The sequence below is a fragment of the Mytilus galloprovincialis genome, chromosome 8 (assembly GCF_965363235.1).
Source record: "Mytilus galloprovincialis chromosome 8, xbMytGall1.hap1.1, whole genome shotgun sequence".
NCBI lineage: Eukaryota > Metazoa > Mollusca > Bivalvia > Mytilida > Mytilidae > Mytilus > Mytilus galloprovincialis.
In genome coordinates this window covers 52147815-52160718 of record NC_134845.1, presented here as the reverse complement: position 1 = coordinate 52160718, position 12904 = coordinate 52147815, and the positions used below count along the sequence as shown (strand labels likewise).

General features: G+C 30.7%; 1 protein-coding gene across 1 annotated transcript; it reads right to left on the bottom strand.

Annotated features, from left to right (window-relative positions):
* Window positions 1-8949: 8949 nt before the first annotated feature.
* On the bottom strand, window positions 8950-11768 carry LOC143043699 (uncharacterized). The gene is made up of 4 exons (XM_076215881.1): window positions 11750-11768; window positions 11492-11500; window positions 10740-10802; window positions 8950-9994 (listed from the first exon to the last, which is right to left on the bottom strand). Exons 1-4 carry the CDS (start codon window positions 11766-11768, stop codon window positions 9099-9101), a joined length of 987 nt encoding a protein of 328 aa, XP_076071996.1. The 3' UTR covers window positions 8950-9098.
* Between the last annotated feature and the right edge of the window lie 1136 nt (window positions 11769-12904).

Below are 12904 nucleotides of genomic sequence, written 5' to 3'. Positions count from 1 at the left end.
CCACATCTTCCTGTATCTAATTATACAAATAACACAAAAGGCCCTTTCTGTTTGAAGTTTAAAACTATGAACGCTTGCTATTCCCAAAACGAAACGAATTTGAAAAATAAAATAATGAATCTTTAACCCAGGAAAAATGAATGTAACAGGGGTAATTTAACCAAATCCGGCCTATTGTATAGACAACTCATAATCAATCAAAGATACCAGACATACAATTAAGTACACCAGACATGCGTTATGATTGAAATGAAACATTCGATTCGTACATCAACATGTTTATAGGATTATGAAGTATCTACATTTGTACGTGATCTACTTCAAAAATAAACGCGAACGATTTTGATTGATGTATACTACGCGCGGTCAGTATAACGATGTAAGATAGTCTATACATCATTGCTGTGAAAAGTGTAAGTTTTTCCTAATTACACATGTCCATTGAATTCTGTGGCATATGATTCTAACACTGTCGACATACAATTACCCTTTTTGGGTGGAAAACAAGAGTGGCACTAGTTTATTTTTGATTATTTTGCAGTTAGTTTTGTAAGTTGCTGCACGTTCTAAACATTGTATTGTCTGTTTTCGTAATTCCAGTAATTTCATAAAGATATTTTTTTTATATGCTCAAATGTCTGAAATTACAAAAATAATCAAAATAGTTATTATTATCTGAGACAAATTTTTTATATCTGGGCAATTTAAAGAAATTTTATTGCATTTTGTAATAGCTATTGTACCCGGCACATTTGTTATGTTACAGTTTGTCTGATAAAAAATATTTATGCACACACAAGATAAATATGATATAATGTGAAAATATGCAGTGCACCATTTTACGAATAAAAACCTACCTGTTAATCAGCCAGCAGAAACGTGAGTATATTTGTTATTATATGTCATTTGAGGTATTCGAAAATAAGGCTTTCTGTTTAGACTGTTCAAATATATTTGTGAAAGCAAGAAAGAAAAAACAAAAAAGTTTCAATTTCAACTAAGAGTATTTTACAATGTCTGTTAATATATGACATGTAGTTGGGTGATTTTGATATTATGACAACCATCTATGAAATTGCAATATATTTAATGACTCTATGTTACTCATGGATAATCTATTTTTGCATAATCTCTCTTAATAATTTGTACATTGTTATTACGTTTGATAAATTAGGAGCAACCAATACAACTTCACAAGCGTCAACTTTATATCACAAGTGTTTAGGTACAGTTGTGGAAAGACTCAAGTCTAATATCTTACAGTATACACATTAAGAAGGTTTTTTTTATGCATCTGCTACTGGTAAAAAATAGGCAAAGAAGTCAAACGTTCAAATTTTTATGTCAGAAAAAAAGAGTGTTATTATTGATACCAATAAGTACTGAGAACCGTAAATGTTCTGGTGTTACCAATCCTTATGTTTCCCTAAATGAATTGTTCCTTATGTGATCCAGTTCAAATATTAACCAAAACTAAACAAAATGAATAATTAGATTATTGGTAATAAAGCTCAGTTTTTATTGACTGATTTATAACAATTAACAAACAGAACATTTACGGTGATGTTTTTGAATTATTAAATAGAGCACGTTTTGTACGTCTTTTATTTCCTGACCTTTTGTGTATCGCCATTATCCTGTTATTAATACAATCATTGTGTACATATGTGCGCAATATGAATTTACTAATAATTGAAAAAAAAAGATTGGATACTTTTCCGCGGTAGACTAACATCCCAAAAGCAAAGCGTGCTCTGTTTACGTGTCGCTGTGTATATGCATATAAAATGTATATGTAAAATTTTTCATAGAACGGTGCAAAGAAGAATCTCGACGTGATATCATATGCAACTCAATTTCTCGTATTGCACTCGAAGAAGAATTCCAAAAAACCCAAGGTAAAATAATTGTTCAGACGTGTAACTGGAAAATTGACTTGTTTGTACTATTTCAACTGTATACCTTATAATCAGATCGCAATAGATTTTCTATATTTTTGTTTTTATTGAAACTCCCAAACAATCGGTCATAAAGGTCTGATTGGAATTGGCTAAATACGCCGATAAAGTGTGAATAATTACATTCAATGTTTTTTTGAAATATACTTTTATTATACAGTATACGTTAAGAAGCATAACGTTTTATTTCGAAAGTAATCGGCTTAAAATGTGGACTGTATTTGTCATTTAATTGTATTATACAATTATTCGTTTTGATATTCATTTGCTTTGATTTCGAACTTTCAATTCTAATTGATATAAAAATATATGTACCGCTCTCAACAAATAATGTTTTAAAAATAGGACATGAGCAAACCATCTGCACAAAAAATTGGTGGATGGTATATCATGTCGTCTGCTAAAAAACGACAAAAGACCCCAGAGAAATTAGATGAAGAAGCACCATCCTGGAAAGAAATACTAGACGCCAATCAGGCAAATCACGATGTTTATTCTCAATTTGCCAGGTTTCCAAGAAATACAATCTTGCCTAGTCTAAAGCACAGAAAGGCACATGAACTAGAGGTAATATTGATGAAATGAGATATATATAAAAATCGAGAATGAAATGGGGACTATGTCAAATAAACAACAACCCGACGTAAGTGAGCAGATAACAGCAAAAAAAAAAAAAAAACCACCAATGGGTCTTCAATGCAGCAAGAAAATCCCGCACCCGGAGGCATTTTTAAGCTTGCCCCTAAACAAAAATGTATACTAGTTCGGTGATAATGGACGTCAAGAAATTAAAAATCATACAAGACTAACAAAGGCCAGATGCTCTTGTCTTGGGACGGGCTTGGAAATGCGGAGGATTGAAACATGTTTTTAGATCCCAACCCTCCCTTCTACCTCTAGCCAATGTAAAAAATACAAACACAAAACAATACGCACAGTAAAACTCAGTTTATAAGAAGTCTAAATCTGCTCTGTGTATTATTTAAACAAAGTTAACTAGTAGAAAATTATTCTTTGATTGAACATGTATAACACATTTATGTTTCGCATATATCAATGAACGTAATAAACAAAATCATAATGCAAATTATATGTAATAGGCATACACATGGCCAAAATCAAAAGAGAGGGAAATAATTATGATTACAGAAACTAAAGAGCTTTGATGAGATTTTATTACCCGTAACGACCATCAACAATTATCGGAAACTTTGGTTTTCAAATGAAGGTTGTACGAATGTTTTTGTAATGTAATTTGAATATCTGAATATTAATTAAAAATACAGAAAATAAAATTAAAAAAGAATAATTTAGCATATTTCAACACAATAGAAATCGCACAACAAAACAAACTAGATTCACTGTACAATTTTTCACAATTTATAAAGTTACAAAGGGTTAGTTCATTTCTGCACACACATTATCATTATGTGTAGTACATCATGTTTTGTTTTCTTCAAAAAGCTCAAACATAAATAATTTGAAACTACAGAAGTCAGAAACTGGAAACAAGCCTCGAAACCATCGACTCGTCGACTGAAGTTTACTTGATATCTACATTTTGACAAGAGAACAGGGAGAAGGACATTCAAAGTATCCATGTTCATCGAATAAACTTTTTTTTTCAGCTACAGCGAAATTCACCACGACCTGACTTATATCAACTGAACAATAACTGGGCTGTGTGATATGCGTAGAGCTTAGAACGTTTAACAATTTAAACCAGATCACTTCAATTCGTATGAATATATACATTTGTAGATATGTAAACCGGTATAACTAATTAATATCAAATTGTATTTAAAACGTGCTTGTATCCCCTTTCCTCCCAAGTCAAACACAGTCTTCAAGGAAGACATGTTTTTTCAATCAGATGTTTATAATTAGATCAAATTATATTTCTAAAAAATATTTCCTTTTATTGAAAATTTGTTCATTCTTTTCATCCTTTAAAGAATAAACTCGTCATAGATACCAGGATTGAATTTTGTGTTTACGCCAGGGTCATTTCATATGTTGTAATTGGATAGAACTGTTGTAAGTAAACCATACTGAGATAACCTCTTAACTCTTTACAGAATTCACAAAACATATTAATCTTTATGAATATGATAATTTTATTATTGTTTGCTATATGAGTTTGTTGTATTCCTAAATCGTTTTAGAGATATGTGATATTCTTTTATTATGTTTTATCATTAAAATAAATAATAAAAATGATCATTTCTGATTAGCATTGCTCACTATTCTATCGAGAAAATGAAGACAGATACACTAGATCAAATGTTTTTCAAGTTCCTGGTAAAGTAAAAGCTTACAAAGCCTTACCTTGCCTATAAGATAATAGGGATAACCTGTAACTGATTGGTATACAATGCGAAATGTAGTAATTACATAAACGGTACAATATTTTACTGAAGAAGATGTGCATTTTTACAACTTATTTCTCTTCAGTTATACAAGATGACAATTTGTTTGACAATACAAAAAACAAATACAAACATTGTAAGAGCTTATGAAACCAAAAACAAACCCAGATGTGAAGCCAATACCAGCCACGTTATCAAAGCTATTAATGAGGGAGATACTTTTCTTAATTGAAAATTACATATAAACGATCTTTTGATACAATTTACTCAGTATAAACCCTGTATCTAGTTCGACTTCGATAATGGTTTTAAAACAAAGTAAGAAAGTCGGAAAACATCTATTTCTTCCTTAAATACATGTACGAGTTATAATAGCAGGCTGAAGAAATCAATGATGGAATGTACTTTCTAGAACACTAGTTACATATAAACTCATCATAGATACCAGGACTTAATTTTGTATATACGCCAGACGCGCGTTTTGTCTACAAAAGACTCATTAGTGACGCTCGAATCCAAAAAAGTAAAAAAAAGCCAAATAAAGTACAAAGTTGAAGAGCATTGAGATCCAAAATTCCTAAAAGTGTTGCCAAATACAGCTAAGGTAATCTATGCCTGAGGGAGAAACGCCTTATATAGTTCCATAACTCCTGAATATATTTGAATATACAAAACTTCAATGTGAATGTTGATACATCACCAACCATACTCCTTATCGTTATTTGATTTTTTAAACAAAATTCACAGTCGTCAAAACTTCTATTCACTCAAAACAACTGCAGTTCAAGAATTGAAACGAAAATGAGGGGCAACGATAGTTTAACAATGTTTAAAAGTAATAGACATACACACATTTAAAAAAAAATGCCGTTCAGCGTAACTGCTCGACTCTGATGAGTTTCCTTATATCTTTGACATAATAATATTTTCAGAAATTCATCGATTTTTCCTGCATTATTGAAGAAAATATAATTTTTGTTGGTAGTATTAGCCTCTTTTAGAATTTGTAGAAAGCTCTACCAAAACGAACGTTCAAGAGAAACATATATCGGTACATGTATTTGCATTATTTTTCTTGAACAGTTGAACTAATGAATGAATGATAAGTTTTTTCAAGACGAAAGTTCAACTTCCTAATAAATGAAGACCATAAAGATCGATAACTGTTATTTAATCAATAAAATAATTTCCTTTGCCAAAAAAGAGCAAAAAAATAAATAAACAAAGCACAAAAACAAAACACCAAAACAAAAAGTAAATAGACCGAAAAACACAAACTTATTTTGGCGAACACTTGTCATTTTCTAAGAGATAAAGAGATCGCAATAGATGCTGTCGATCTATCAGAAAGGCTATGTTTTACTATTAAAATATATACTTCACATAAACAGGAAGACAATTAAAAAATCAGAATAAACTATGTTTTCAAATAAACTGATTTTTGATACCAAGGTTGATATGATATATAAAAAATAATCATCTTAAAAAGGGTACTACAATAGTTTTAAATATAGGTGATATATTTTTTGTTTTGTGTTCGGTTTTCATTTCTAGGCTTTTGATAATGAGCAACCAAATAATGTTATGTTGTCTGCAAAAATAAAATCCTCCCCAAGACACCCTTAATGAAGAAGTATCGTATTAAAATGATAAACTAGAAACCAATCAGACAAATCAGACAAATCATAATAATTAACCACAACGTACACGATTCGCATTTTGATTGTTCTGTCCATCTTCAATGATCTATTCAAGGGAAGATATATTGATCGGCTTTTTGATTGTCCCCCTCTGTTGGTATCTTAGAATTGAAGATCGAAACTGATATGGCATAAATATATGATTAAGTAAACTTAATTATGGCGTATTCATTCTTGTCTCTTTTCTAAAATATTTCAGCGGAAAATGCTTAGACCTTGTTGATAAATATTCCGCATCGACTTCGCAAAAATAACATGATGGTCTTGTTTATATATTCTGGGTACTGTCGTTGTCAATCACTTGAATAACGGTTTAAATCCGTCGTTTTATTTGTCTTTGTATACTTAAAACCTTTTGAATTTTCCTTGTAGTGTTTATAGTTTTTTACTTTCTCTTATGTCTACTTGTTAATTATTTAAATGTAAGTCTAGTTTTAATAGGACGAACATCGGATAGTATTTATCCTATACATTTCTTTATTTAAAGTACATATTTGAGGCGGGGGCGTTATTTAAATATCAGAAACTACTGGATACCGAATCATTTGATATAACAAAACAGGTACTTCATATTTATAAAAACAGGTTATATGTGCCATCATTTTCAGATTTCATTTGATAATTTTTTATTTAAATAAACAGGAAATCATCAAACAGAACACCCAGAAGGTGTTCTGCAAGGATCACCAGTCACGCACTTTTTATTTGAAACCTGAAATAAACTTCTTATATTTATAATCATCAGGTTGCAAAGAATCCCCGCTTAAACCGATACCAGTGACCATCTTCAACTGAGTATGAGTTTTTGCTCCGTGTTACTTGGAGATGAAAAAAGCAATAGAAGCGCTCGGACTGTACTGATTTCGTTTCATGTTAGAATACCCCCTTTTTTGTATTTTATAAAAAATAACTGCAAGTATTGACACTGCGTTTAGAATTAACTTCAACAGATCAGCATAACGACATATTACTATAATCACCTTTTGTTCTGAAGGTAAGTTCTTTTGCCTTTAATTTACTGACAAATGTACACCGTCACACGTAAAATGAATTGGAAGACATATTCTACAAATAAAGATCAGTCCATACTACTCCATTTAATCTAGATAAGAGTATGTAAGCTTTGGTCTTTTTTTTTTGGTTATTACTACTCAATCCTAAACGTTTGTATGCGGTTTTTCGATTTTCATTTTTTCAAGCTGAAGACAAAGGCGTTAAATGAATTTTTAAAATGTACAGTAAAAACTGGTAACGCTTTATTTTCCACGTATAACTGCAGATACCCCCCTTTTCTGTGCTTTTCATCTATTGATTAATGTTATTAGTGTTTGTGCCTCGAACAAATCATTTCATCTTAAGCCTCTTGCAACTTATGTTTACAAATTGTTCTTATGTTCTGCAGTGTTAAGAAAAGGGTTGAACACTTACATGTAGTTTTATCCTACCACATTCTTTATGTGCATGTCCCAAGTCAAGAGCCAGTAGTTCAGTAGTAGTCATTTTTTCATGTCTGTCATAATTGTTTTTTGGAAACTGTTCTGTTTTAAATATGGGTTTCTGTTTTCTCAATTGAACTGTTTAACGTTTTGCATGTTGTGTCCTATCACAATGAACTTAAAAGTAAAGAGTTGACTAACATGGTGAAAATCAACTTCATTGAAACTGTGCTGCATAGTTATGTCATCATTTGGAGCATAGTGTCTGTACATGATACCACATCGTCTTTTTTACATATGTTATAGAATAGTCAGCCGTGGCAAAAGAATATTTTAATAATAATCATTGATAAAAGTATCTTCACACATGCCAGAATAACCTAGATAGTCGCCGAACTAGCTCTTAATGCATTACTAAACTAAAGATGATACGATTTGAAGTTCATAAATCGGTCAAGAAAAGAGTTTTTGTTTTGCATTATCAATGGTGAACGGGTGTGAAATGTAACTCAAATGTAAATGTAAGGTTATACACCACACAAAATTTCACTCTTCAAAGAAAGTAAAACTTAAGTCGCTTCCGTTAACGCCTTTACATTGAAGTATGCATATGGTCGCCTCCTAGGAAAAAGGGAATGCTTATACAAAATGTGATATATTAACTTAGTGATTATGTTTTAGTCAACCTATGATCTTAAGGCAAATGATCTTTTGCGCACCTGATTTGGTCTGTATTAGGAGCACACGTCATGCGGATGATATAGCATGTATGGGTTTAAAAGAGGGGCGAAAGATCCCAGAGGGACATTCAAACTCATAAATTAAAAACAAACTAACAACGCCATCGAAAACAGACAAATAATAGTACACAAGACACACCATAGGAAACTAAAAACTAAACAGCAAGAACCCCACCTTCAAGCTGGTGGATTATCTCGGGTGTTCCAGGTCGTGAAGTAGGTCCTGCTTCATATGCGGCACTCGTCATTTATTTTATATGCGAAAACAGAGTAAACATGCCCTTCGTTTCACATACGTTTTATGCTAAAGCAAAGCCCTTTTCATCGGTTTCTAACAAATCGACTATCTAGAAAACCAGAATATAAAATGCTTAGACTACAGTTATTAAAAGTTAACTGATACGTTGGACTATATGTAACTAAACTGTTTTGTTTCGCTTTTTTTTCAATTTTTTGTAACAATTAAAGGGGACACTTGTTATTTCTACATTCCATGTTAAAGGGCTTTCGTATATATTTTCAGCCTTTTCCAGATGGTATTTTATGCAATGTTTTTTATAGAGACCTTTTTAATTAATTTTCTTCCTTTATTTTGGCTTGAACCTTTGGTCCTCATTGCTTTTCAACTTCGTACTTTATCTTATATTAACTTTTTTTTATTTGAGCGTCACAGATGAGTCTTTCATTGTTGAAATTCTAGTATGGTGCAAATACAAAATTTCAATCCTAGTTAATGATGAGTTTATTTGTACAGACACATATATCATGCATATCTTACTGTCATATCAACATTTTCAATTATATGGAAAATACACATTATTTTATTATAATATATTTATCAGTTTGTCTTACAATTTTTCAAACATAATTATTCAAATAAGCTCATTGAAATCCTTCATCGTCTATATTTTTTTCCTCTGTAACTAGTGATTTTTCTTCTATAGGATGCTTTCTTCTTTGTACGATACCCACTATACCCTTGCCGAAAAGTTTTTTTGCCGTAACCAGTTGCTTTATTGACTTTGGAAGCTGTCTTGTGCTTAGTTTTGTAACCGGATTTCTTCTTTATTGATCTACGATAGCTGTTATACCCTTTGGTTGTTTTACTGTCGTGGACAGTTGCTTTATTAAATTTGGAAGCTGTCTTGTGCTTAGTTTTGTAGCCGGATTTCTTCGGTTTCGATTTAAGATACCCACTATAACCTTGCCTAGATCTTTTTCTGCCGTAGCCAGTTGCTTTATAAACTTTGGAAGCTGTCTTTTGCTTAGTTCTGTAACCGGATTGCTTCTTTGTTGATCTACGATAGCTGTTATACCCTTTGGTTGTTTTACTGTCGTAGCCTGTTGCTTTATTAAATTTGGAAGCTGTCTTGTGCTTAGTTTTGCAGCCGGATTTCTTCGGTTTCGATTTACGATACCCACTATAACCTTGCCTAGAACTTTTTCTGCCGTAGCCAGTTGCTTTATAAACTTTGGAAGCTGTCTTTTGCTTAGTTCTGTAACCGGATTTCTTCTTTGTTGATTTTCGATAGCTGTTATACCCTTGAGTTGTTTTACTGTCGTAGCCAGTTGCTTTATTGACTTTGCCGTAGCTACTTCCCACTTTTGTTTGTTTATTTTTGATGACATTATTGACTTTATATTGTTTCTTCACATCATGTTTGTTGGTATCAGGTTTGTCCGATGTTTGTAGGTTTGGGTCGACTTTGTTTTTTTGTGGAACATTTTTGTTGTCGTTATCAGTTTCTTTTATGATGAAATCTTTAACAGCATTCTGTATTTGGTACCTTTCTGGGTAAAATTAGAAAAAGAATGTTTAAAAAACTGGAAAAAATTAAATTGTCATGAGTCATTTCAAAAGGAAGACATATCAGTAATTAAAGAGCGAATTGTAAAATGAAAGTAAGTGAAACCCAAAATTAGACATGTGTTTTTACAATAAAAGTCCTCCCACATTGTAATGATAAAAAAATATAATCAACAAGTTAAATTACGATTAAAACCCTTTTAAACCTTTCCTTCAAACAAACAATTGTTTTCAAGGACCATGTACTCCTTACTTTAACCATCTAGATCGAAGATGTAATAATTACCTACTCCTTCGAGTTGTCCGAATTTTGTTTTTGTTTGCACTTTTTAATGATAATCAGTTAATTTTTGTTAGTAAAAAAAGTGTGAGAAGATTGAAACGCCATGGTGAAAAAAAGAAAAAGACCTAACAATGGAACACAAATCACAACACAGAAAACTAAAGACTAAGTAATACGAACCCAACCCACAAACTGGGGGTGATCTTAGGTGCTCCAGAAGGGCAAGCTATTCACTAATTATGAGTTGTGTATTCAATGAAATTACCGACGTATAATGATATTTTATAAGATAATGATTGTTAAGAATGTAGCAAGTACTCTGTTGATTACATTCCTGCTTGTTGATTCGGATTTAGCAGAACACTGACATGCTTTAAAGATTATAAGACTATTAATACATGTGTAATACAAATGTAATCTATTTGCTAATTTTTCTAAATATTTACCAATTTTGCCAATTCTTAGTTTTCCTTTCTCGACATACAGATGGACGCGTATATCAAATTTCCCTGAAATTATATGATTACACTAGTATAAAATGCATATCACACTACATTTATTTCTGTTACTGGTTCACATTTCGGAATATATTATCACATCTATTAAATGCTTTGTGGAATGTCAAATCTTTTTGGAAAGAAACGTGTCATTACCAGTAAACCTTGTAATACCTTTAAGCTAAGTCAGTTATACCAATAATCAAAGATCTAAAATGCCGGATTGTTTTCATCTCACTAGTTTTAAATTTCAATAAAAGTAAAAACTATGGCATATATTTGTTTATATTTGACTAAAAAGTGTTATTTGAGTTTATAGTTATGGATATGAACTGAAAAACAAATAATGCAGCTGTTTGCCATCGTATGATAATTATAGAAATAATCTGACTGATTTAACTGAATATTACAAAGCTACTGGTACAATGCTATATGATCTTAAAAAAAATACATAGTGTAACCGATCTTAATAGAATGATGTTTATCATTTCTTCCTTTCAGCTTTTCAGCTTTTCAGCTGATATCTTTCAATTTAAGTCAATGTAAAAACGATGTGATTAATTCATTTGTGTTGTAGCATGCCTAATAATAAAAGCTATATGATATCAATTTAAAGAGACGAAAAAACACATACAGTTCCTTTTTCTAAAAATAATAAATTTTAAATGAAAACAATCTTCTCAAAATATCTTCCAACTTACCATTTTTTCCTACAAAAACAAGACAAATATCATAAAATAATTAAGTTGAAGCGATATGTCATAAAAATACACAAATAAAATATTCCAATTAAAAAAGGATAAAACATTGGTTAAAAGAAGCAAATACTAATCAGGTATTGGAGTTTTTAATTTTACATATTTAAGTAGATTAGCGTGGTTCATGTGACATCACTGTTTAAATCATAAGTACGTTTGATACAACCGTTTTCAAAACAAATATCATATACACTACTTTACCACTAGAAACCATATGCATTAAATTTACAGTGAAACTAAATAATAGTCCTATATTGTTAAATATTAAGTTGACATACTCATTCAATACAAATCTTATTATTAAATCAAGTAAAGTAACATTTTCGCATCATACCCTCGCTGTAATAACAGTAAACAAGATATTTGTAATTTATAACAAGCAATTTCTGCAAAAAAGTATTGCACAATTTCACATACAAACCTTAATCGTGATGCAAACATTTTAGGATTAAAAATTTAATCGCTTATTTTATAATAAAATAATCTATCAAAAGTAGTATAGTTTCGAATGTGACACCTTTACTTTTACTTTTACTTTTATTGAGTCTAATTTTACCAAGATATGGAAGGCAGACTGTTTGTTGTTTGAAATATATTCATAGAACATTATTCTCAAAATTGTTAGCAAAGCTTTGTGAAAAAACGGTGTTCATTAAGAGCTATTCTCTGTAAGCATCAAAGTTGTCTGGAAATGGTGTACCATGAATTTTAAAAATATTTGGTCACATTAAAGGTCCACCCTAACAAAGTAAAAAAAAATCATTATTTTGCAAAATTTTGTTTTTGTTTCCATGACAACGGCCTTGTTATTAAAAACATGTGATTTTTATTAAAAAATCACCTATTTTACCAATTTTGCTCTTTTTGCCTATTAACTTGATTTACTTTTAATTTTTTTATATCAAACAATGATGTATACATATAAAGATATCTGATTTCAATTTCATGTTCAAAATTTTGGTCAAATTAATTGTGTTTTAGCTTGTTTTAATAGCTAACCAGGTGTAAATAAACCAAATGCATACCAATTTCACCATTAAATCATTTCAAAACGCAGTGTACAATTTTTCGGAAATTTTTATATAATTTTATTTGAAACGTATTTGTTTTTTTCACCAAAAAATCGGGATGGGTATTTTTGATACAACAAAGATATTTGAAATATAAATTCTGTCAATATGGCTTATAGGAATCTATTTTTAGAAAAATGGAAACCCCCATTTGACAGGTATTTTCCTAAACTACACATTGCAGTCACTTTCATCATCTTGTTATATATCAAAATAGTTGAAATTAACAAAAAGTCTTTTTTTGTCATGCTTTTAGTACTTGATAGCTTTGAATTTTCTTTTTTGG